The sequence below is a fragment of the Daphnia pulicaria genome, chromosome 9 (assembly GCF_021234035.1).
Source record: "Daphnia pulicaria isolate SC F1-1A chromosome 9, SC_F0-13Bv2, whole genome shotgun sequence".
In the NCBI taxonomy this organism is placed as follows: Eukaryota; Metazoa; Arthropoda; class Branchiopoda; order Diplostraca; family Daphniidae; genus Daphnia; species Daphnia pulicaria.
In genome coordinates this window covers 3,395,708-3,421,421 of record NC_060921.1, presented here as the reverse complement: position 1 = coordinate 3,421,421, position 25,714 = coordinate 3,395,708, and the positions used below count along the sequence as shown (strand labels likewise).

At 40.1% G+C, this 25,714-nt stretch overlaps 6 protein-coding genes across 12 annotated transcripts in view; 1 reads left to right on the top strand and 5 right to left on the bottom strand.

Moving 5' to 3' along the window:
• Positions 1-25,714, top strand: part of LOC124313083 (dipeptidase 1-like) — a 1,013,891-nt gene that overhangs the window by 919,843 nt on the left and 68,334 nt on the right. The gene's annotated exons all lie outside the window — the stretch shown is intronic.
• LOC124313023 lies at positions 156-2,829 on the bottom strand. Of its 2 annotated transcripts, XM_046777688.1 has the most exons (10): positions 2,525-2,829; positions 2,315-2,463; positions 2,139-2,246; positions 1,881-2,072; positions 1,679-1,807; positions 1,519-1,611; positions 1,143-1,426; positions 1,005-1,085; positions 749-914; positions 156-607 (listed from the first exon to the last, which is right to left on the bottom strand). In XM_046777688.1, the coding sequence occupies exons 1-10, from the start codon at positions 2,580-2,582 to the stop codon at positions 323-325; spliced, it is 1,545 nt and encodes a 514-aa protein (XP_046633644.1). In that variant the 5' UTR covers positions 2,583-2,829; the 3' UTR covers positions 156-322. The 2 variants fall into 2 exon arrangements, with proteins under 2 accessions (XP_046633644.1, XP_046633645.1); XM_046777689.1 differs by lacking the exon at positions 749-914 and having other exon boundaries at positions 398-607.
• LOC124313426 lies at positions 3,376-5,129 on the bottom strand. Of its 2 annotated transcripts, none has more exons than XM_046778349.1 (5): positions 4,977-5,129; positions 4,179-4,436; positions 4,029-4,081; positions 3,689-3,942; positions 3,376-3,613 (listed from the first exon to the last, which is right to left on the bottom strand). In XM_046778349.1, the coding sequence occupies exons 2-5, from the start codon at positions 4,257-4,259 to the stop codon at positions 3,495-3,497; spliced, it is 507 nt and encodes a 168-aa protein (XP_046634305.1). In that variant the 5' UTR covers positions 4,260-4,436; positions 4,977-5,129; the 3' UTR covers positions 3,376-3,494. The 2 variants fall into 2 exon arrangements, with proteins under 2 accessions (XP_046634305.1, XP_046634304.1); XM_046778348.1 differs by having other exon boundaries at positions 3,689-3,945; positions 4,977-5,127.
• On the bottom strand, positions 5,683-7,349 carry LOC124313401. The gene is made up of 5 exons (XM_046778320.1): positions 6,995-7,349; positions 6,832-6,901; positions 6,510-6,767; positions 6,275-6,364; positions 5,683-6,094 (listed from the first exon to the last, which is right to left on the bottom strand). Exons 1-5 carry the CDS (start codon positions 7,070-7,072, stop codon positions 6,042-6,044), a joined length of 549 nt encoding a protein of 182 aa, XP_046634276.1. The 5' UTR covers positions 7,073-7,349; the 3' UTR covers positions 5,683-6,041.
• Positions 8,600-10,118, bottom strand: LOC124313408. Its single transcript, XM_046778327.1, has 6 exons — positions 10,029-10,118; positions 9,799-9,983; positions 9,658-9,721; positions 9,335-9,589; positions 9,082-9,171; positions 8,600-8,899 (listed from the first exon to the last, which is right to left on the bottom strand). Exons 2-6 carry the CDS (start codon positions 9,874-9,876, stop codon positions 8,844-8,846), a joined length of 543 nt encoding a protein of 180 aa, XP_046634283.1. The 5' UTR covers positions 9,877-9,983; positions 10,029-10,118; the 3' UTR covers positions 8,600-8,843.
• LOC124312939 lies at positions 10,322-25,616 on the bottom strand. Of its 5 annotated transcripts, none has more exons than XM_046777535.1 (14): positions 25,276-25,616; positions 18,257-18,464; positions 17,896-18,176; positions 17,208-17,350; positions 16,230-16,326; positions 14,182-14,353; positions 13,856-14,031; positions 13,422-13,643; positions 13,075-13,235; positions 12,062-12,205; positions 11,730-11,917; positions 11,332-11,645; positions 10,862-11,263; positions 10,322-10,774 (listed from the first exon to the last, which is right to left on the bottom strand). In XM_046777535.1, exons 4-14 carry the CDS (start codon positions 17,217-17,219, stop codon positions 10,665-10,667), a joined length of 1,998 nt encoding a protein of 665 aa, XP_046633491.1. In that variant the 5' UTR covers positions 17,220-17,350; positions 17,896-18,176; positions 18,257-18,464; positions 25,276-25,616; the 3' UTR covers positions 10,322-10,664. The 5 variants fall into 5 exon arrangements, with proteins under 5 accessions (XP_046633491.1, XP_046633492.1, XP_046633493.1 ...); XM_046777536.1 differs by having other exon boundaries at positions 18,066-18,176; XM_046777537.1 differs by lacking the exon at positions 17,896-18,176.

Sequence of the window (25,714 nt, the reverse complement as noted above, 5' to 3'; positions counted from 1 at the left end):
GTATCCGTAGGGCTGTCTGTGGATTTTGTTTCATTTAAAAATTACAATAGCATATGACGTTAAATAACCCATCAATGGCCGTAAGACCATACATGGGAAAGAACTTTTTCGATTTCACCTTTACTGAAAATAAACAACATTTGGTCAATTTTAAATTAGGTGTTGCAATATTTGCGAAATTTGTATTTATATTAATAGAATTTATCATATATTTACAATAGTTAGTTCTATCACTAAAAACGTCAATGAATTTAGAAATGCCTTAGATTAAAGGCAGCAATGAATTTTCAAAATTTTGGCGAAAAGGGGAGGTGATTTCCTTTTAGATAAGACCATTGAAATTGTAGCGACCGTATCTTTTACAGTAGTCTTTGTGGTGATTCCAGTCAGCTGTTTGACAAATTTTGCTGCAGTATTTGGCAGACTTGCACTGACCGCAACGGAGCAAACGCTTCTTTATCTGTCTGCAGAAATTGCAGGTTGGTAAAAAATTTAATTTCTGGAAAAAGAGGTGAGTCCAGTCAAGGGTTCGCCGTGAAGTCATAAACAATAAACCAAACAAATCAGCTTCGATAGCTTCGACTGCAAGCATGGGACCCGTACCAATCTGAAATTAAGAATAGCATATTACACAGCACGTCAAATAAACCGTAATGATTAAAAGCAGCAGACAATTCGCTAAGAAAGAATCAGAGAAATCTGAAATGCATCCTTTTATGGCTATTTTAGTTTACTTCAAATGACTTACATCTAGGGATGTTTCAATGGAGAACTGTGGCTGAGAGATGGGAGTCAGGTCGGAATCGGGATCAGTAATTGCTTTAATATTCCAAATCTTAACTTTTATCCTCATAATATAGTCATTTGTGTAGCTAACTTGTTTGATTACGATGACAATATGGCCTGAATGAAGCCTACAAAGAAAAGAGTTGTGATACTCAGACCATATTGTAAACTAAGAATGATATTGTAGACCTAATAAGGCGGAAAATATTTCGTCATACCTGAAACTCAAGCGATCCGTTGGCAAATCCTTTAGATTTCTTGCGACAACTTTTTGAACACCAGAATCAAGGTTCACCGCCCTGTTAAAAGAAAAGTTACTTATGATACTAAATAATACTTAAAAAAGGGGACTTTACAAGAGTTCGCCATTTCCAGTAGTTAAAAAAACGAATCCATTGGCATGCGAAACATGAGTAAAATCACACATCATATAAATATTTTCCTTGATACTGAAATCAGACATGTGCCGGACGACGCATTCACTTTTTGGGTATAAGTAGAGTACAATCATGTATCTATGGTCTATAAACAATTCGTAGCTCTTCAACTGCATGTTAGGAATAATCTCTAAGTTTTCCCATTCAACTTCAGCTTGCGATGTGATTTTCCAAATGTAAAAATCCGTGTCCAACGTTTCTTTCTTGAATAAGATCATTGAAGATTTACGTTATTACTTATTGTATCATTAAAGACGCTATGTAAATCACTTCAAGTCTTTGATAGTTTTCTTACTTTGAAAATGGCTGCAACCAGGAATCCGTTCATAGCATACAATCGATCTATCCAAACGTTGTTTTCCATACAAGGTACTGAATAAGCTTGGGTCTAGCACATTAAAAAAAACATGATGACAAGTAAAGTTATTTAATTTTCCATTATTTTCTTTCATTACCTTTTTAGTGGTAAGATTTCTGATGCTTATCTGTAGGTCATGAGAGTATATAAAAGCGTCATCATAAAAGCAGGTACATACAAAGTAATATATTCCTAGTCCATCCCTTTGATTATCAATATGAAGTACCTAAAACAATTGTTTATATTCAAAGTCTCTCACATATTCGACATGCTCACTTTAATCAACACACACAAAATACCTCTTCAACTTTCAAGGTATGTCTGTTCCAGAGTGTTACTTTTGAGTTTGAGTACCAAGCAATGAACTTGTCACTTATTACTGAAAACGAACAATTAAACGCTTCATTTCCAATTATTTCTTGATCATCAATTATAGAATGGGATGCAAATTCTCTTGCAAAATCTCCAAGCAGCCAATTTTTCTGTAGAGCCTGCCATTTTAACAATTTTAAGATAAACTTAATTTGTACACATGAAATGCAAATAGCAACTATCACCTTAATAGCACACTGATTTCTGCTTAATAGTTTGCGCCTGCACAACTGATTGCTCGAATCTTGGTCCAAATTGAAATGAATTCTTTTGAAAACGGGGGAACTAGCAATCTTTGAAATCAAAATTGGATGTCACACAAGTAAAACCATTATTTACATTGCTGGAAAGATTGTATTACCTTCTGTTGAAATAGCATATTCCAGAGTTTAGAGGGATGTGAATCACTAATGGCTTCTTTCCAAGCTTTGCATGTAAGTTCTGCATTATTTAAACTTTCATCGTCAAGGTATTTAAAAATCAAAAGCAGAACATGAAACATGTATCTACCTGCAACAAGTCAACATAAATTATTTTAAAATCTTTTAAATAGCATAATTGATTATTGTACTGTGCAATTCTTCGATAAAGTTAACAGTATCGTGGACAATTGCTTCAGCGTCGGCCATTTTTTCGTCACTCGTTCCTCGATCTCGTTTTCAGTTTCACACGTCACGCATTAAATAAAAACAATTCCAATGACTGGGTTTTAGACTGAGCTATAACAAAGCAATATGTAATAGCGACTAAAGTCTATTTTAGCTGATTGCCAACGCTTGTAATAACAAATAACAACTTTAAAATTAATTGCTAAGTAGGCGCATAACAGCTCGGGCAACGATCTGAACGTGACTACTGACTACAGAGTACAGATACAGACTACGTGAGTCGTGAGAGATACTTTACCAAACAACCGATGAGCAGTTCTCAAACTGACCGTCAGGTGGCAAATGGAGGCGCCAACAAAGCTTTCTTTGAATATTCGAATCACCCTATCAAAAATCTCTTTTGCAACTGACTGTATATGGTGTAGCCCTAAACGAATTGTGGATTGTTAATCGTAATAAAATTAATAAAGAATTCTTTTGCACGTTACAGAATTTTTACGTACGAATTTTACAAAAATACCAAGTAAGAGAGATTCTCTTGCATCGAAAAACTCTTACGAAGAAATATTATGGCACAAATCCACAAAACAGGGGCATTGATCACTTGCATTCATTTAATCATCATAAAACAAAAGAAAAAAAACAACAATTTTGTTTTTGTTTGTTTGTTTGTTTATTTTTCCATACGGAAGCACCTAGTGACTCAATGCGGTCACACGCTAGCCGCAAAGTGAAAGACGAACGAAAATCCTTTTCCTTATCACAGTTCGTAAGGTTAGATATAGGATATTTTACAGCAATTTGTAACAAACGCCCATGCTTCACTTTTTTGTATTGGAACTTCCAAAAGATTATAACGTCATGGTATATAAACATGACAACCACTACAAAACAGTTGGAATTAAACACAGGCAGTGGGCATACAACTTTGTACTAAACTTTGTCACTGGAATCCAATTGGGAATATTTATTTTGTCCAGTTGTCGGCGGTAGCTGTTCTTTCAGTTGTTTATAGTAGCTGTAGATGACCAGCCAGAAGTAGATGTGAAGTGCTGTAAATAAATTCACAAAGAAAAAGAATGAATTAAACTTATACCGCTCCAATGTTAAACGCTCGACATAGTCACCAGATCCGAGGAGAGTGACGGCAATGGAAACGCTTCCACCTTCGACTTGAATAATTTGTTTTTGCATTAAGAAAATGGACGCGAATAGTCCTAAGCCAATCCCTAGAACTATTGTTACGAAGTTGAAAATGAGCCAAGGTAAAAGTAGACCCGGCCTGCTATTTTTCGAGGCTGCAATCAGAATTGGGATGGTGACTGAGATCATGAAGACCAAACCGATTATCCCACCAGTAAGGCAATAGGTAACAAGTGTACTGCTATTCGAACGAATTGGAGAAAACCAATGACAATAATCATACCACATTCTGAATCAATAAAATGATATGCAAATAAATCAAACCTATCACTCAAGATCATCACCACATCGAAAATAATTTGTGCAATCCCACATACCTAGTGAATAGACGGAAACGATAATTTCAGGCACAAGATTAGACGCGAATTTCTCTTTAAAAAAAAAACACGACAGAAAATCGAAAGATTGTTATACCAATTGAAGACAACCAATTAGTTTGGCACCGGTTTGTAGGGTGCAGCAACTGCAACAACATTGGTTCACCCTTATGCGCATTTTGCTTCTTCCTTATTTCACGTCAAACGAATAGTGGGAGTTCCAACAAGACCGATTTACCACCTTATACTTTGGTGAACTGAATTTTATGGTGATGTTATTGCTCATCCATATGGCAATGCATTTTCTGGTGGCGCGAATGCTGTGCAGCGTCAAGTTCTGAAGTTTTATCTGGGTCTAAGGGGAAAGGGGACAAATCAAAGACTCAAATAGGTTATAACCGCATTTGTGGGTTACCGATAAAATCTTCTACACGTTCAAATGCGGGAGCATTTGCCATCCGAGTGACTCAAAAAATATTTCTGAACTTTTTTAAACAGATGACTCATACAATAGAAAATTACATAGGGCACAAACTTCTAATATGTTTTACGTATTTAAACAACTAGACCTTTAACAATGTCCGTTTTACTGTCCATGCAAACTTCAGATTCAATCAATCTCATTTACCATTAACAACAAATAATGTACTATATAGCTGTGAAACTCTGAATGGAATGTCAACAACTAACAATTAAGGTCAGGATGGTGCGATGGTGCTGACGTGATACCCGTGATACAATACAAAGTTGCAACGATTTCTCAGATCCAAGGGAAAAGTCCCTTTTTAGACTACTACGTACTATTAGTACTAGTACTGCCAAACACAAATATGGATTAGCCCAAGTCGTTTTACACAAAAATCGTAGCCAATTGGGTTGCAATAATTATACGTACCGGTAGAGACTGGGTAGAGATGATACCGAGGTAAATCGAGCAGCGAATCACCAAGAACAAAGAGACTGACTGCAATCCAAGCTAGAAAACACAGGAGCATCTGCGATTCATTTAAAAGCGGCGATCTATTTTTATAGAGCAGCAGCGACAAAAGGCTGAAAGAAGAAAAATTTAAAAAATCAGAGTTAATAGAGAGTAAATATTCCTTTTTGTTCAACTTACGATACCACTTACAAATTCCGCGTTTAGACTGGAGACTATCTGAGTCAGAAAGAGAAAAAGGTCGCCAATTCCAACCAATGTACAGTTACAGCACAATAGAAAAAGCCAAAAGATAATGCAACATAAATTCACATAAAACATTTAAATTAATATATTTTAAGTATTAATAATTTGTTACCATGGAAAGAACTTTCCACAATATTAGTTACAGTTTGGAGTGACAAACAGCAAAAGCAATTTCTCGGCTGATAACCATTCATGTTGTTGCTAGGGAATGAGCATGCATTAACTATTAAACTGATTAGATTAGTTTCGTATAATTATAACTTCCTACCGGTGTTAGATTTAACCTCAAACTCCCTTAACTATGATTTTCTTGCTGCAAGTAATTTAAGACTTGACTGCAAATGTTTCAAGGATGCGGGAAAACAACCAAAGATTTTCTTCCAAACCCAAACCAAAAATTGAAGCCCATCACTTGCCATTTAGTTGGGGAACGGACAGGGTGGCGTATTATATTTCCTACACCCTTACCCAATATCTTTAAAACGGAATAACAAAAAATGGCTGATATTTTTACATCCGTTATCAATCAAAAATTCAAAATCAACTGGAATCAACATAAAGAAAGAGTCCTTCTACCACAAAAAATACAAAAACATTATGTAGTTTTCGATGTTGTGATGCGTGCAAACACAAAATTTTAATAACAGTGGACACCTTATTGAATTAACAGCTTAACTTGTTTTTGGAAAAAAGAATTAAAAAAAATGTATATGATGTCGCTTTTGATGTGGTTTACGGATTCGCATTCCACATGATTGTGCTCATTTGCGGATAACTTTATCGTTCTTTAATCGAAGCATGCTGGTCAGCCGTAGATGTCGCTCGTTGTTCTTCAATAAATAGAAAAAATAAAATGAAAACAACAGCTAAGTAATAATAAAAATTAACATATAATATTGTTACGTATAAAATGACAAAAATTTTCGAGCAAAACGATGGGAACACGATGAACAAAACAAACAACGAAGGCCTTAACGATCCATGACTAAACATTATACAAAGTTACATACCGCTTGGAGGATTAGTCCTATTCCCTGTCGTATCGTTCGACAATTCGAAAAAGTAGCTTAATATCATCAACCAGCAGAAGAGGTCAATTACTGAAAAATGGTATTGCAGCAATTGCACGAATTAATAAATCGAAACGTAGTTTGGGTTAACAACATTAAATAATTTTAAACCACAATAATTTGTGAGAAGTGAGTTAGGAGAAAATTGAATGTAACTTAAAAGTTAAAACCGTACCTGAAATAACAACATCTTTCAAAATGAGAACTATTTCCGTGGCAAACTCATTTTCTTTCCCATTTTTAATGCTGCCCATATAGAATGCATAGCCAGTTGCTATATGCACCGTAAAGGGTTTTATAATCAGCCAAGGCAGAAGGAACCGGGGTTCGTTATTATTTGATACGGCGATCAGAACGAAAATAGCTAGAATGATCGTAATAATCGGAATGATAATCTGAAAGCCATACAGCAGACTGGCAGAACGTTTGGATTCTAAATTTTCAAATTTAAAGTTTTGTGAGTCATATATAACATACATATAACACATTCGTTTTACCATCATCCGTGTCTTCATCCCATGAATCTTTAGCAAATATTGTCCAACACAGTACTGGTAAGCTTATTACCTATAGAACGCATGAAAAGAACCAAAGAACTTGATCATTTGTCTTCTGGGGAATGACAAAATCAATTATTATAATATTGATTGTTTGTTTTACCAAATGCAAATAGCCAATAATTTGGGCGTTGGTTCTCGGCGAAGAGCAGCAGCAAATGTTTTTATAAAACCAATCCATTTTTGTGGCCTAATGAGACATGTATGTCCGACACAACATTAAGGAACTGCAGTAGTCATGGTTAACAAATCGCGTAACAAAACCACAATGACCGCTTTACTACAAATTTCTGTTACATCTCAAACATGATTTTCATAAAGGGCGTTTCTTCAATTTGGTTAGGAAAAACTGATAAGTTACGATATCACCTTATCAAACACTCTCCAGTAAACAACAGCACAAATACTTTGCTCTTTACTTCAATGATAAAATAAAATAAAGACCGGTGATAAATTTAATAAATACAAAAAAAAAAAAACTCTTTCGTAAATCGTAATGACAATTTCATTGACTATTCAAATAATTCGACGACCTGTTGCGACTTAAAAACTGGTGTATTAACAGTAGAACCACTAGGTGCTTATGCAGTAAGCAAACATTTAAGCGATATGTCCCATACTTACTAGGAAGGGTGTCGAATTGTCGACTTTTATCTCGACACTATTGTTTCGTAACTAAAATGTTTTACACAAGAATCATAGCCAATTATTGTGGTCTACTGTATACATATTCTGATAACGAGGTCAGCAGCGTCAACCTGCCTTGGCAATATCAAGGAAAAACGGTAGAAAATGGCAACGAAAAAAGAGACGGGCTTTAAAATGAGCAAGGGAACAAGAACCGACTGCTCGGGATTCTTACAGGCGACGACTAGAAGAGAAGCGATGAATAAGCCCATAAGAATGACCAAACTGATTAATTGATTAACTGCGAAAACAGGAGAATTTCACTCGCTGAATAATCAAAAAATCAGTGTGATTAATACAAGTGAATTTTCGTGTTGGATCAACTAATACAATAGTCTGCTATTAGACCGCAGACTATCTAAGTCAGAACGAGAAAAAAGCCCACAGAATAGCATCTACCTGTTACAGCACACACGCAAGAGATGCGGGAATACAAGACATTTCGCAGACGACGAGTTTTGATTTGTTATCATGGGAAGGACTCCCATAATTGAAGATCCAGAGTGACAAAAATCAGCAGCACTTTTTTCGAGGGGGCTTGTATTTTGTGACAGTTCATGTTGATGCTGGGGAGTGAGCTTGATTAAACGATTAACTAAACTAGTTAGATTCACTTGTATCATATCCTATCATTTAAAGTTTTTTTAAAAACACACAATCTCCCCAGAACATGTTCTCCCTCCTGCAAGACATTTCTGACTGGACTGAAAAGTTGATAAAACTCCACCCATTTTTTTAAAACTACAGTGGAAACGAGTGGAAACCGATTCAACGATGGGAGAAAACAACCCCATTTGTTGTTTTCATCCATTGTCTGTCATACCAACACCAAAAATGTACGTTTTTTTTAAATTGTTATGGTATCCTCGCAATGGTCATAGTTGGGGAACGGAACAGACGGGGGGGGGGGGGGGGGGTTGAGGGGGCGTATTTTTTTTACACCTTTGATATTCAATATCTTTTAAGTTTTATTTTTAAAAACGGAAAGAAGTAAACAGTTCCGTAAGTTACAGTTCGATTAGAATCAACTGGGATCAACGTAAAAAATGAGTCCTTCTGACTTTAACAAACATGGCGTCCCTACTTTGAACTGTGATGTTGAGATGCGCGCAAACACAAAATTTTAATAACAGCGGACAATTTATTGAACAGACAGCTCAATCAAAATTAGGAGTTTCCAATGAAGAAAATGTTACGATTTCATTTCGCACCCTTTTGACGCTTTCGTATTCTATTCGATTGTTCGCCGCGGTCCGCGGACAACTTCATCGTTCATTAAACATTAAAACATTCTGGTCAGCCTTAGATGTCGCTCGTCGTCCTACAATAATAAATAGAAGGAATCAAATTAAAAACAACAAATTTAAGTAACAAAAGAAAAACTATAATATTGTAAGTACGCATGAAATGTGAGATAATGGGAATAAGTCAAACAAAACAAACAACGCAGGTCAAAACGAACGACTATGAGTTCATGACTAAACACTACGCAAGGCAACATACCGCTGGGAGGACTATCCTTATTCCTCTTGTAAACTTCCCTCAACTTGAGATAGTAGCTTAAGATGACCAACCAGCAGAAGACGTCAAATGCTGAAAAATGGTATTGCAGCGATTGCACCAATTGATAAATAGAAACAAAGTTTGGGTTTACAACATAACATAATTGAATACCACATTAATTTCATAATTTGCGAGACGTGAGTAAAATTAAGTGTGTGAGAAAAATGAAGAAAAGTTCAACTTAACATCTTACCGAAAATAGTAGCACCTGCCACAACGAAAACTATTCCCGTGGCAATCTCATTTTTTATCCAATCTGAAAGAGCAATGTAGAACATGTAGCCAGTTGCTGTATGCCCCGTAAAGGGTTTTATAATCAGCCAAGGCAGAAGGAGCCTGCGTTCGTGATTTTTCGATACTGCGATCAGAACGAAAATGGCAACAATGATAGATACAATCACAAAGATAATCTTGAAGAAGTACAGCGGATTGGCAGTGCGTTTAGATTCTAAAATTTTCCAATTTATTTGTTACAATCGTTACAATCATATAACACTAGTATTGAATTATCCATACCATAGTCTTCCTGCCGGAAATATTTTCTATAAATTAAACCCATCAGTATAAAAAGATGAGCTACCTAAAACACGCGAAACGAATCAAAGAATTTGATGATTTGTTTTCTGGGAAATAGAGAAATATTTCTTTTTTTTTTACCAAATTTAATAAGCCAACAATTTTGGCGCTTGTTCGCGGCGAAAAGCAGAAGCAAATTTTTTTCGAAAAGAAATCCATTTTTGTTGTCAATGTAAAAAAGCGTGTTAAACCGGTGTCAACTCAATGTCCGAGAACCCCCTACGTGAGTTTTGCTGAGCACAGCACGGCAGGATGACTCTAGACCACTACTAACAGGTAAGAATCGTACCAAAATCAACAATTCACTATACCTGTTAAAAATATCGGGAAACTACAGCAGTAGTCATGGTTAATAAATCGCTTGGCAAAACTACAACAAACTACTTTCGATGCTTTACTGCAAGTTATTGTTGTATTCAAAACCTGATAAATTCATAAAGGCGTTGTCTAGGCAAAATGATAAGTAACGGTTTGACACTTTATCAAGATATGCTCGTTATCTCAAATGAACAATGATTAAATTTTATTATTTAAAAAGGAAAGCAGAAGGCAGATAAAAATAGCCAGTCAAACTACCTTTTCTCTCAACCAATCCTTAAAAAAATTGATCGAAATAATCCTTGCATTTATTTGATCATCACAAAAAAAAAGTAAACAGTCCACTTCATTCAACGGTATACAATTTCAATAAACGACACTTGCGGTGCTTGTTATTTTTACTCATCTTTTCCTTCAACCCCCAATCAACGGAACCCGTTAATCAGTTTTTCTTTTTAATATGGAGAGAAATTCATAATTATTTATTATTTATACAATCCCGTTACAAGACTCGGTTAGGGGGGGGGGGGTGAAGTGATGGCCCCCTCATTTTCTCTTAGAATTCGTTATGTACAGCACATTTACACGACTGCGGAGGCGTTCCCACACATACACTACAACGAGCCGGATCAACAGACCTGCAAGCCCGTTATCCGATGCAGTTGAACGGCCATGAAAGCGGCCAGCAGCAACCAAGAGGAAAAGACGCTCCGATACCCAGAAGATCCCATCGGTGAATCTGTTAATTTCAACGAAACGAAATAAAATCAGAAAATTTTAGTTTTTTCCCGTCGACATCAAACAAAAGGCAATGACTGAAATTTACCTGTGGCGGGTTTCCACGTTCTGATTGTTGTCGGCTGATTGTTGCCGTTGTGAGGCGGCAGGGACGAAGCCGGACGGTGGACGCCGTTCGAGTCGACGACAGACGGATGCATGGCGTTGGTGTTGGGATTGAAACTGGTGGCCGACGTGGCGGCCGTGGCGATGGCGTTGGGTTTGGCCGACGGCCTGGGCGCGTAGCAAGTCGCCTGGCGGGTGACTTTCATGCCCATCCGGAGTGGCTCCACGTCACGTTGGCAATGCTCGCCAGCCTCTTTGATGAAGAGCTCGCCATCGTTGATGATGACGCCGACAAAACACTCGTAGCCCAAGACGTCGCGACGCTCAGTGTAGGTGTAGGTCAAGCCCCGATCGGCGAATTTGCCCAGGCAGCGGTACTCTCGTTCTGTCAAACGTAATTCAGTTAATGTTAAATTGTTTTCAAAGAAATATAAATGTCTGATGGATAGATACCTTCGTAGACTTCGCTGAGATTGTGACAGTTGGAGACGCTGTAGAACATGCGCTGCGGGTTGCGGCAATCCGAGTAGAGTTTGGCGCAGAGTCCGACGGCGTCCGGAATGACGCCCGTGTACTCGCCCGAAATGGGACAGGCTTCCTCCGAGAAGACGGTGATCCTTCCCTGGGTGACCCACGTTTCCTGCGGGAATTTCTCGTTCTGACACAGACTCTGATTGTACGAGGCTGACGTCTCGGCTCCCAGCTGGAACTCCATGACGTTGACTCCGCGTTTCTCCACCGTCAGACAAGTGTAGAAATCGTCGCCACTGTTACCGCAAAAATAAATAAAAACAAAGGAAATTAATTACAAAATGCTGATTGATAGAAAAAGAAAATCAATTCAAATTAACCATTGGGTGCGGGCGTAGACGACGAATTTGCCCTGATCGTCCGGCAATGTTTTATCGTCCACCATACACTTGAGGGTGTAAGTTTTGAAATTGCGGAGGTCCTTGTAGATGAGCGTGTCATCCTCGACATAGGCATCCTGCCACTGGCCATGAGCCCATGACGGGAAGCGACAAGAGCTGGTACTCACCTAAAAAATAATCAACAAAGTTCCATCAATTATTTGTCTGAATGAAAAAAATCCTTCCTCCCCTTTTTATTCTGATAGGTCCCAACAATGGGATCTGAAATGATTTCGTTTTATTTTATTTTATCCCTGTGATAGTTGACGTACCTCGAATGGTAATGGCGGCTGAGGTATGCTGGTCAGTACCAGGGTCTCATAACCCTCTTTTGGGCTCTTGAGGTCGTTGGTGCACGTCGAGTCGCTGGATAGGGCCACATACATTTTGCCCGTTTCCGGATCCTCCTTGTACAGCTGTAATCATTTTTTTTTATAGAAAGAAAAGAAAAGAGAGATAAAAGAGACGCACTTGTTTACATTCAAGTCTCGCTTGACAGTCCAGTTCCATTACAGGTATACATACATGAACGTGTTTGACCAAGAGAAAGCGGACAGAAATTGGGGTGGAAGGGGGAGGAATATATTTTTTCTTCCTTTCCTTTTTCTCAACGGAAGTGGAAAACAATGAAGGGCCTTTACCGTCATTTTCTTTTGTTTAAAAGGCCATTCCATTTTATCTATTTTTTCCCTAAGTTATTCCACTCGACACAAAAGGGCTGCGCAAGATGGAATTTAAAATGCCAAAAGTTTCAAATGATCGCGAAAATTCGGATTCGATTCGAATGAATGATTCAGAATGTGAGGGGAATTCCTATTAGACACGCCCCATTAATAAAGCTCGTCTTCCTACCCTCAAAGAGGAGGAGTTGATTCACCCACGTAACAATTATTTGACTCATTTCTTTTTTCAAATGTTATCCCTGTTTCAAAACTATCCCACAATGTTATTATTTCTTTTCCTTTTTATTCAGAGGGGGGTGGAATAAACGGTGACCATTCCCGTGTGTGTGTGGATGTCGCCATCACACAAGCAGTGACGAATGGGTTGGATTTCACCAGGTCACTTCTTTTTGTTGTTGGCTGTTTTTTCTGGCGGGGGAATTTCAAAATTACACGTCACGTTACCCCAAATAAAATTCTGAATTGAGCCGCCTCATTTCCGCTTTTCTTTTCCAGGGAGAGAGAGAGAGAGACGGGAAATTTGAACATGTCGAATAGGAACACACGATCGAGAGAAGCAGAAGAAAAATAAAAAGAAACGGGGCATAAAGAACAACACGTACCGCACAACGATAACGGGGTCGGCGCTCGGCGCCGTTAATAATACCGACGCCGCCGGCCGTCGTCACCGCCGTTGTCGACTGAGTGTCCTGGACGTCCAGCAGGGCCATGTAGCGCTCGCCGTTGTGGCCAATCCAATCGCCCAGGCACTGAAAGTTAATTTCTAAAAAGAAGAACAAAACAAAAGAAAGAAAAAAAAAAGGAAATTGTTACAAAAATAAAAACGTTAAAGGGGAAACGGACGATTTGTTTTGACGGGATGACTGGAACTTTCCATTTTTGACGGAAACATTAAAAATGAAAGAATTTCACTTTTTCTTTTTTATTATTTTTTAAAAGAAAAATTTACCGAGTTCGCCGAATGAGCATCGCTTGAAACGGAGTCCCAGTCCGAATCCGTACGGGCAGTTTGACAGTTCCGAGACGGGCTCGTGACATTCGTTGACGTTTTCGGCCACGTTGACGTGGTCATCGGCCAGTCCGTCATTGACGGAATAAGTAAAAACGAATCGACCATTAACTGGGCAATATTCCTGGGCGACGACTGGATCTCCGGTCAATTCTTTGGTCTCTGTTTGAGAAAAAAAATAGAAGAATGAAAGAAATGGCGACGGGAAATGGGCAGTATGTAAATACGCATATCTAAAGCAAACGGAAGAAGTTGTCCAGGAAAAGAAGGAGGGGGGTTTTTTTCACGGAGAACAATAGATAATACACCCAAACAAAAAAGCCAAGAAGATAAGAAAAAAGAGAAGGGGGGATGGTTTTTTTTTAAAAACTCACTGTAGAGCATGATTTCTCGCGATTTGCCCGTGGCGATGCTCTCGTCCGTCGGGCAGGTGGCCATGGCCGCCTCCTCGGTGGTGTAGCACTTATCGAGTCCTTCCGTGTGGATCTGGACGACGTTGAGCGAGCGTAAAGTCAGTTCGAAGCAGCGGATGCAATTAGTACCGCCAGTCCTGCACCAACACAAAAATAAGAAAAGAAAAATTCCAATAAAAATTAGCCAATCGGAAATGTTGTGTGATTCCTGCCGGAATTTTTTTTATCGTCATTCCAGCGTCTTCTCCCGATTTCATTTTTGGCGTGTTTGTTTTGTTTTATTTTACCTGTCCATGAGAATGACGCGATTGCCAAACCGTCGGTGACACACACCCCAGACTGGAATGGATTCCGGAAGGATGCTGATGGGTGCGTACTGGAGGTTGACGCCTCCCCGCGAAGACGATTGCGTCATGTATTCGCCTTGGAATTCGGTCGGAAAGAAACACATTCCCAATCCTATTTGAAAAAGAAAAATGACAAATAATAAAATAAAATAACGAAACAATTCCGTCGTAATAATAATACAATAATGGCGAAAATAACGGCCGGTATTGATTTCCACGCACAATTTCGGTGGGAAATGATAACAATAATAATGAAATAACAATAACAACTATTTCTTTGTTTTTTTAGATTATTACGAACCAATTTACACGCCAGAAGAAGAAGCAAAAGAAAAAACCCAACCAACAATTTTTTTTTTTCTGGATAAAAAAAAATTGGGGATATCGACGTGAGAAACGTTAGCCAACGCGTTTTCGTGCGGTCGTGAGCGATTGTCACCAGGTGCTGTGGTGTAACAAGTTGGGAGGGGGAGAGAAAACCCAAAAGAAAAATAGAAAAAAATAGAAAAAACGGGGCAACGCTTCAGTAGTTGATGCGTGGAGGAAGTTGCAAGCACCTGCCGTTTGTACTTTTTTTCTTTATTTATTTCTCGTTACACATTTACCCGAATCCCCTTCAAAATAATTTTAAATGAAAACAACTACCTCTTTTTTTTTTTTTTTAATTTAGTTCAATTTCAATCCACTGTAAAAAGAAAAAGAATTCCAAAATTCTACAACTTGATCTTTGACCAGAGCCTTGATTATTTTAACCCTCACACTGTGATAACTCGACACATTTTCTCCCTTTTTTTTTCATTCAGGACCCCTCGAAATAAAAGAGAGAAAAAAGTTGGAAAATAAAATTTTGGGGACCCAAGTAAAAAATAAAATAAAAATGGAAAACAACAACATATTTACAGTACCTATACACACGACGAGACACAATCATTTTGTGTCTATATATATTGCCCCGGAGCGGGCCCCAATTTCCCAAAGTCTACTATGTGTGTGTGTGTAGGTACCATCCCTTTTTTTCTTCTTTCTTTTTTCCTGGGTCTTTTATTTTACTGGACGATGCCGCCGAAAAGGAATGGGCGAGGGAAAGAAAGAAGAAGAAGAAAAAAAGTACATATAGGAGGGCCAAGGCAATTTAACTTACACAAGAAGGAGAATGGGGAGGGGGGTCATTGATTCTTTCCATTTGTTTCCTTTTCATGACTGTGTGTCCAGGGCCCCGGAATATAACAACAAACAACAGGTTGAAAATGTCTTTTTAAAAAAATCGAGCTCTTTCGATTGAGATATTGGCAATCGAACATCTTTTGTTGTTGCTAAACAAAAACTAGAGGGTTGTTGTTCCACACCCAAAACCACCACATCTGCTATTTTCCCAGTGTAGTAGTCAGTAGCACAGCTGATCTAAATATAAACTACACTCCAGAAGAAAAAGTTCTTCTTCTTCTTCTTCGTTCTCCCCTCTCTCACCCAAAAAGAGTTATGCAAGAAGAAGGGCTCGAGTCTAATCTAGTTTCGATGCGTGTGGGGTTTGGGGTGGGGTTTCTCAGGTTTCAACCCCTCACTGTCGACTGGATTTCCCTTCTTTTTTTTGAACTTCAAAAGCCACAAGATATAGTATAGACTTGTGCCATCCCCGTATAAGGAAATTCCTTTCCTAAAGAAGTTGAAAGAAGAAGAAGAAGATCGTGACTCCCGTGGCCCGCGACCTTTGACACCTATCCGGTTTTACTTAATAGACCGCGAGCAATAAAAATTGAAATGAAAGAAGAAGAACAGAAAGAAGACTTACACACACACACACACACACACACACTAAGAAATGCTAATCGCTCTATTTCTCGTGGGCTTTCACCTATCTCTATCTCCCTCTGCAGCTCCAATTAAGCCCAACAACACAACAACTCCGATCCATTTCAATTGCGACCAGAAACCCTTCCAGTGCGAAACACACACAATTGAAAATGATCAGATTAAAATAATAGACTAACCTGGAGTCACGATAGAGGCCAAGAGCCATAACGAGGCGATTAATCCAGCCATGTTGTTGACGTTGACCAAAACAATTCCACTTGCTAATTGGTTCGGCTGCAAATATTACACCAATCGAAATGATAATAATACTAATCAAACTGTTTGGTGGAAGCACTTTGGAAAGAGTTGTACAGAGATACAGAGAAAACTTTGGGGTGGAGAGCGACTGAAAGTGTGCGGCCTGTCAGGGCCGATACCGACTTATGAATGAGCTCACTGGGCTCGCGTCGCTTAGACGACTATACGGTAGTCTCCCAGTTAGTCTCTAGTCTACTAGTAGGTGGTGGTGGTGGGTAGTGTAGCCCTCTTTTTTCTTCTTCTTCTGGTTTAACTGTGCTGCTGCTCTAGCTCTCTGCTGGTGAGTAGAGAGACTCACTCCTGCTGGGGCTGGCTCTTTGCTCGCCGAAGTAGTTTTTGATGGTGTCGGAGAGCCCTCCCACTCACTTCCGAAGCAGATGGACTCGCCTCGAGGGTTCCCCCCCCCCGCCTTTTTCCACCATGCCCTTCTTCTTCTTCTTCCGCCCTGTAAAAAAAAGTTGGTTCTTCTATTCCTGTGCATTTTCCCTTTTCTTTTTCTTGTCGAAAATAAGAAAAAAAAGTCCTAACTCTCGTAAGGAATCGTAAAAATAGAAATAAAACAAAAAGGGGGACGGATAATAATGAACGAGAGTCTGCCTCCTCTTCTTCTTCTTCTACTACCCAACTTGTTGATGGGCTTTGCGTGTGTAGGGGGGAGCAGCTAGCTAGCTAGCTAGCTCTGGTATTATTATATTGCTCAACGCTCTTTTCTCTTTTCTTTCTTCGAAAGAAAAACCCATTCGATTGATTCCTATACCGCAGTCACGGGAGGAGGTCTATACAACAGCAGCCAGGGGTTAATTGATCGGGTTCAAGGCGGTCGTAACAATACCGGTTTTTGTCGGCTACTGGATTACCATCATCATCATTCGTCAGCTCAGCAGCAGCAGGAGCAGGAGCCAAATTAAAAAAAAGTAGAAGGGCAACGACCAGAGTTCCCAATCAAAAGAAGCAGTGCGGGCCTCTATAAAACGTCTGGAAAATGATTCCTTATGGGGTCCTGTAATAATAAAAAAATAAAAATCAGATTGGAAATGATTTTTTTCGTGTTAGACAGATGACAGACGCACTGCGAGAGTGTCTGGAGATACCAAAAACCTGAAGAACATGTAATAAAATCTCTGGAAAAAGTACCGTACATTTTTTCTACGGTGGAGCAAAATCATTAAATCTAACAAGGGACGACCCCTACTTCAACCCGTTCGATCTGTTGAAGAATAAAAAAAAGGTTTCAGTCGCAGGAATGATGGCAAAATCGAAATGTTCGACCCTAGAGGGACTTTTAAGTGTTTGCCCCATTAGCACCGAATACCTTTTTTTTTCTTCCCCACTACTTGCTCGACTAATAATCGTGAAAGAAAAGAAAATCCGGTGAGGATTTCCATCTTTTTTCGCCAACAACTCGCATAATTACGTGCGCATCAACAAGATATAGGAAGAAGACGATTCTTTAAAAAAAAAAAGGGAATTACCTCGGGGAACTCATTGTTGTTAATGATCTCATTAAAAATAAAGAGGACCAACTATATAAGAAGGAGGGCTTACAAATAAAAAAGGTCGTCTAGAGAGAAAAGGAAGCCTGTCAAAGTTTTGTCATCGAACCCCCCCTCCAGTTTTTGGGATGACCACTGTAGGCCAGACGGAAAATAAATTTCAGTTGGTGGGGGGATTTCGCTCTTTATTTTGTGTTGGCCCGCTGGTCCAGTTCTCTCTACCTCTTCTAAGCTTCTCTTCCATGAAAATGAGAACTGGTGGAAAACGCCACACGCACAAAAAGAAGAAGAAGTTCCACCACAAGAAGCTCAATAGGAAAAGGAGGAGAACCACTAAAAAAAAAGAAAAAAAAAAAGCACCTGACCATCAAGAACCGGAAGTCGGATTAATACGTGTGTGTGTGTGTATATACCTTCAATTTATTTCTTCTGGCTGATGGGAAGAAGAAGAAGAAGAAGCAGAAAAAGGAGGAGGAACCATTTTCATCGCCGTCTTCTTCTTCTTTCCAGAAGGGAAATTAACTTTGCGGGACGTCACGACTGACCGAGTAGTGGTTTTTTTTTTCTTCTTCTCTCCTTTTATTCCTTCGGTGGCGCCCCCATAAAGTTTATTTTTTCCATCTAACAAAAAGGGAAAGAAAAAAAAGACAAAGCGACTTGTTGTTAAAAAACTCTGCTCGGGAAATTCAGTGCACAAATATTCGAAAGTTGAACAACCAAAAAATTGTCAAATGAACGCGCCAGACATAACATAACACGGAAAAAGTATCCAAGTTTTGTCGTCTGCACCAGAATGTCAAAAACGGACGACGACGATGGAAAATGTGGTGAAGAATTTCTGATGAGAAAAAACATTTTCCAGGAGATTCGGCCCGCCGAGTTGTTCTGCTGGGCGCGGGATGATGGCAATTTCATTTCAAATTCGACTCCGTCTCAAACTTAAATGGCGCGTCCCTTCAACCGGGGAAATAGAGATTCCGGTTTCTAGTTGCACAGGACAAAAGGTACCCGAGAAGATTTTTCTTTTTTCAAATATCAATCGAGCGAAACTGGAACTGGGCGGTCGACATTTTCTTCTCCCTTCGCTTCTCATGGGAAGCTGATTGGAAATTCGAGTCAGGACTCCGTTAGTTGGCGAGTTAGTTAAAAGGCTCCTCTTTTTTCTTTCTTCTTCTTCTTCTTTCGGGTTCCTGTTTGACAAATGATGACCAGTGTCGAACTACTCCACGTCTATCTACCCCCCACCATCACCACCACCACCACCTTCTTCTTCTTCCTCATTTTTAACGATCCTTCCTCCATGTCTTGAAACAAGGCAGAAGAAGAAGAATGGGCCGCCCAGTCGGTGGGTTTTTTTCTTTCCAATGTGTGAGTCGACCGGCCCGTTGCGGAGGAATGCACCCGGTAATGCGAAGAGGACGTGGGAAGTCCAGCAAACATAACAACCAACGACGACGACGACGTCGAAGAAGAACTTAATTTTTGCGGCTCTCTTATTATCACATCCCTCCACTTGTTTTCATCACGTTTTCTTTTTCTTTCCTTCTTCACCACCACCACCACCAAAACCACCACCACCCAAAGAGAATAGAAAAGGAGTCCGGTGGCAGAGTGTTTAATAGTCCGTGCTTTTTTAGACTTGGAAAAACTGGAAGAAGAAGAAGAAGAAAAAAAGGAGCCCCTGAGCGGAACCGCCCGCATCCGCACCGCCTCCGGTTCTTCTTCTTCTTCTTCTCGACTGGATTTGTTTTTTTCCTTTTTTACACACATGTGTAGTAGTAGCCCATTTCCTCTTTTGATCGTTTCCCCCCTTCTTTCTTTCTATTTTATAGACATTTTCCTATTCTTTTTCGTCGCTGGATGTAATCGCTCGCGTCGTTCATTGTGTGTTCCGCTCACGGCGGGCGCCCTCAGAGGAACTCTCTTTTGTCGACCTAAAATTTTTCTTCTTTTCTTTTAAACGAATCCGATTTTGTGATTATTCTTCTCTTTTGTTCGAATTTTTTATTAAAAAAAAAAAAAATCCATTTCAAATAAAGACCACCGACAAAGAGGAGTTGCGGGAGTGTGTGCCGCCCACCTCCTTGCCCCCTCGGTCGACCTATAGGAAATCGAGCGGCGACTAGATTGAATTGCGCGCGCCAGATTCAAACGAAAAAAAAAAAAAATTGCGTGGAGTGGGGGAGGAAAGAAATTCGATGCCATCCGACAAATTTGCGCTCGGATGACGGCGGATTTCATTGACTAGAAAGAAGAAGGGAGGGGGGAAAGATGAGACCAGTTTTTTGTTTCATGACTGCAGAGTTTTTTTTCGTGAATGGCGTAGGAGGAAAAAGGGGGAGAGACCCCAATTTGAATGAATCGACCGACAAATGGAGTGGAGGAGAAAGAACTCTGGTGAGCCGTAACCGGGAAAAATCGTGCCGACGCGATCAGCACGCGATAACGACACACACACACACAAAATAAAGCAGGTAAGAAAATAGCAACAACAAATAATAAAAAAAAAAAAAAAAAAAAATAACCAATAAAACTAAACACGGAGCTACGAATTGGCGGAGGTGGGGGGAGTATACTTTGGGGTGTCCCGCGTGACCGAGGCGGGGGCAAATCAAATGGCGCAACCAAAAAAAAAACAAACGATCAAAGTTCGAAGGCGTGCGGGAGCAGCACATCTCAATTTTATTTCTTCTCCCGACTCCTGGATAATTGATCATATGGAAATATGACCCACCTCCTCCCACCTCCGGACAAAAAAAAAATTGTTTCTCTCCGGCCGGAATGGAAAATAAAAATAAATCCACCAGATGGTGTCGACGACATTTCGGGGGTGGGTTTGGCTGTTGCTTTGGCTTCGACATCTGCCCTACCCCCCAATATACATATCAAGTTGTTATCAGACACAAAAGGTGGATGGCTGGATGGCTGGAAGAAGAAAGTTTTATTTTTCGGCACGGTCTTTCTCTCCCTTTTGTGGACACATACACGCGCTATACCGAGAGGCAGGGGGTGGACAAGCACGACATCCACACACAAAAACGGTAAATGGTGGACAATAAGACTCGCCACCCGTCACCTGGGTTCACCCAGTGTGTCACACAGAGTCCCACTGGAACTGCTGCCGGTTGCCTTGTTTACGACATCAAAATTAAACAATAAGAAAAAAAAAGACTATTGCGCATACCAAAAAGTTAAAATAAATTTCTCATCTTTTTCCAGGAAAACAAAAATGAAATGTTTTGTGTGATCCGCTCTGCTGGATTTCTTCCCTCTGCCGGAGTTGTACACCATTTTCTCGCTTGTAATGTGCACGTAATAGATTTTTGTCTGTTTTTTTTTTTTCTTTGAACGCTGCGCTACAGAGGGGCTCGTTTTCTTGGAGGCCGTGCCATCAACATCGGCGTGTTCTTCACGCTCGACGGCATCGCCCAATGACACCACCAACTTCTCGATGGTTTTTCTTTCTTGTCCCGGTTGGACTCGGTCCGGCGGAACGTTTTTTCTCACGTGTCCCGATCTTCTTCTTTCTTCCCGTCCATGTCTACTACTACTACTACTACCCCCGCCGCCTACGCCACCTCCTCCTCTTTTTGTGTGTCTGCCCTTTTTAACATCACAAACAACACGGAACGGAGTGTGGCCTCCCCCGGATAAATTATCTATCCGATTTTTTCTTTTTTCTTCCCAGCCAACAAATGGGTTGTGTGGCCTATGTATCCGGTCGGAGGCCAAATATAAAATTGTTGTGTGCGGATGGGACCCTCGTTTTGTGATTGTTTCCCTCCTCACCTCCTCTTTCGGGACCGGATGAGAGAAAAATGTGTGGATGATACGCAGATAGACCCACTCTCTGCTGTTGTGTATTCCTCTTAGATAAGTTTGTCGGTTTTGTTTCATTTTGGAAAAATAAAAACGGACATTCCAGGATACTGTACACACAGACACACACACCTAGCGCCCAATGGCTGTGAAAGGTGAGAAAAGTGCGCGGACCACGCACAGCTCATTTCCGGTCGGCGAAAATAAGAAAAACGGAAAAGAAAAAAAAAAAACGAGTCAAGTTGAACATGTTTCATAATGCAAGACGCTTACACAGCGGCACGAACTGCTGCTGCACCCAAAAGTCCGAGGGAGGCAAAAGAAAAAACTCCCACACAATTCGGTTGGAAAAACATCACGTACCAAACCGCACACTCCTCCTCCTCCTCCGGCCGGATGGCGTGTACAATATAACACCCGGTTTCTCGGTAAAACTGAATTTTGTTTTTCCTTTTTCGCGAATGGGAAATTGATCCATCAGACTCTTGTCTTTTGTTTGAGTTCTCATAAGAGTCATCATCATTTCACGGACGGATCACGCCGGAATGCGGGGAGGGGGGGGATGTTTGACATTTCAAAACAAAAAAAGAAGCGCCAGGAAGTTTTACAACACTCGTGGGGAGTAAAGAAGTCGCAGCTATACACTTTGTGTGTTTGTCGTGCTCTTCTTCAAAGAAGATGCTGAGAGAGAGACACCCAAAAGGGGCTCCTTGATTGGACTAAGGAGCATCACACACACAAGACATGTACACTGATGACTTATAGAGCCGTGGGAAATGGCGGGATGTCTAATATAGACGAGTGTACGACATATTTCTGTGTTGTTGAAAACAAGCGGCGGCGCACCATCATCATCACATCAACAATCATTTCCCTCAGACTGGAATGTCTTTCTTTTCCGTGGGTGTGTGTACACACAAATATTATATGAAAGAAAAGATAAAAAAGGAAGAAAAAAAAGAGGAGAGCCAACTTTTTTTGAACTTTTTTTCGACGTCATTACCACCACATCATCATCTCTCTTTCTAGGCGAGTAAAGATGTTATAAGACCAACGACTATTACCACCAGTCTATATACAAACACGACACAATGGACTGCTGGGTTTTCTCTCCAGGAGCGAGAGTTAGGCATGGCTGGCGATATGTTCGCTCGGGTTTTGAATAGGAGCCGAGTTAAATAAAAAAAATAAAAATGCCGCGTGCTTTGCCATCCATTTGATGATGAATGAGGATGAACCATTGAGAAACTTTTGGAAAATAAAAAAAAGAAAACTTTTTTCCTCCCAGTTACGAATGAAAGAAGAAGAAAAAAGAAGAAGAAGAAGAAGTCGAGAGTTCATTGATTTCAAAGAGCTCGCATTTCCAGTATTATTACGGTTGAACTACATAAGGCATTCAATCTACTATTTGGGGCTCCTGATTATGTTTTATACCTACCTACCTACCCCGAAAAAAACCTTTTCATCTTCCAACAGCAGCAGCAGCAACCAACCCCCCCTCCCATCTGTACACCTTTTTTCTTTTTTCGGCTGGATGATGAAGGAGGAGCTAAACGGCAGCTGAAAAACAGAAGGTCAGCGTACGTTCCAGGCACCCTCGAAAAACATAGATTTCCTCCTTTCTTTTTATTTTAAAGAGTCGCCCCCCTTATTTCATTTTTCGTGTGTGCCTTTGCCTTAGATATATATGTACCTGCAATCCGATAGCCGCCATCCGGCCGGCCCACCCTGGGGCTCGTCTTCGACCCCTTCCGATAGATGGATGGGGAGAAGACTAGTCTACCTTATTTCGGAAAGAAACAAAACACATTCCTCAACAAGAAGACTCAGAGGTCCATTTATTTAAAGAGGAGAAAGATATTCGAAATCAACGCGGCATGCCCCCGTGTAATTGCGCCGGCGGTCCATTAAAAAAAACACCCACAACCTGTTGTGTACCATGTCATTTCTCTCCTAGCTGTTTTCCAAATTGTTCCAGGCCTACTATATACATCCAAGTCGGTTCGAATGAGTAAAATAAAACAACAGGCCGCTTTTGGGCTGGATGGTAATTATTTGGGGGGCTCAAAGAGGGTTTAAAATCAACTCAATTAATCCAAATGTATATAACGAGCGAGAGATTCTAATTTTAACCCGACCATTATCCGAATGCTGTGGGGGTGGAGCGAAGGAGGGGGAAAAAGAAAGTCAAGAAGAAAAAATAAATCTGGAAAATGTTTTTATGACGTTTAATAAGACGACCCGGAATTTTTACTATAGTAGTTGTAATCATTCCACACGGGCAATGAATGGATGAATTCCCCCATCACGACTGCGTGTATATTTTTTTTCTTTTATTCCCTTCTTTTTTTAGAAAGAAGAAGAATAAAATAAAAAAATATGAAGGGAGAAAGAAAGAAAGAAAAGACCAGCGTTTAAGGAGGTTTTATCTGCTTAGGCGATCATCCGCATCGCGGATGAGAAAGATGGCTCAGTCCCGATAAGGTTTTCTTTCTCTCTCGCTCTTTTCTTTCTTTCTTAGACTCCGTTTCTTATCGTGATGAACGCCAAAGTGTTTACTCTAGCCCTCCGTTTTCTATTTCTTTCCTTCTTCTCCTCAAAAAAACAACAAATAGAAGGAAAAAATAAAGTCTGGAAGAAGAAGAAGAAGACCACACAAAATTGAAACGGGTCGCAGCATCTTCAACGCACCTGGAACACTTTTCTGCCAGGTATCGGCCAGTTCAGTAGGACTCTACGACATTTTTTTTAACGTGTTCAGGCCCCATAGAAAATCATTTCGGTGGGCTAAAGAATGAAATAAAAATCTCTACACAACACACATTGATCAAATAGACTCGGCTCTATAACTGCACCGTGGATGGGTCTATGGGGACGTCCAACACAATGACAACCAAGTACCCGCACAAGATATAGACGCTCTTTTTTAGTCCATATAGTACAGTTGAAAAAATAAAAAATAAAAAGGTGATCCTTCCTTTTGGCTGTATACATTGAACTCGGCTATTTAGGCTGAATGGTCTCGGAAAAAATCCTTTTCAGCGACGTGTATACCTGGGATTTTTATATTCTCTGTGTGTGTGTATATACCGTAGAACGTTTTTCCCTATTCACTTTAGTTTTCTATTCGCTTCGTCTGTCGCTTCGCTCATTGACGAATGAAAAGGGCAAAAACGGAGAAGGGCTGACTTATTGTGTGTGTCGGTTGGGATTTAGTGTAGACACATTCTGTACTTTGGGAAACAAGAGAAGAAAAGTAAAAAAAAAAAAAAAAATCCCGTGTTTCGCCTGGTAGTACTTTTGTCGGGTATATACGTAGGTACATCCTAGTTACTACAGCGCGGAAACATTCCCCGTTTTTCTTTTCTCTCATTCATCCGCAAAATCAAAATAAAACGGTAGGGCGTTGACTATTTCAACTTTGATGTTGTTGCCCTGTTGGTACTACGTACGCACCGAATTTTTTATAATGATTCTCTTAGATAATCTTCTTCTAGAATTTTCTGATTTTAACTTTGGGTGATGATGTCCTTTTTGGAAATCGTCTTTTGTCCGCCGACAACAGATATAAAATAAAATCATTCAAAAAAGGACAATTTCATTTTTGACTTACTCATTGCTCGCGTGAAATCGATGTTGATGTGTCCGCGTACCCGGGGGCCTTGTGTACAACATCCTTATTGTCCGTGTCCATCCAGGTAGAAATAAAAGGTAGTAAGAGATGGGGGGAGGGTGGGCAGGCACAGCGGTAACACCACGGCGATAAGGTTAGGAGGAGTAGCTGGGAGCTTGTTGCTTTTCATTGTCGACCATTAGGTGACAATGATGACGTTCAATCAATCGGCGATTGTGCGGAGCTAAGCTCTTTGATAGCATAAAAGCTCAACTAAATCCCTCTTCCTCGTTGGTGGTGGTGGCATTTCCAGGTACATAAAGAAAGGCCGAGCCGCAGAGAAACCTAAATAACATCAAAAGTGATTACGTTTTTGGTCTCTTTTCATCGCCTCTTATTCTTTCTTTTTTTTTCGCTATTGAAATGGAAGGAAATCTGA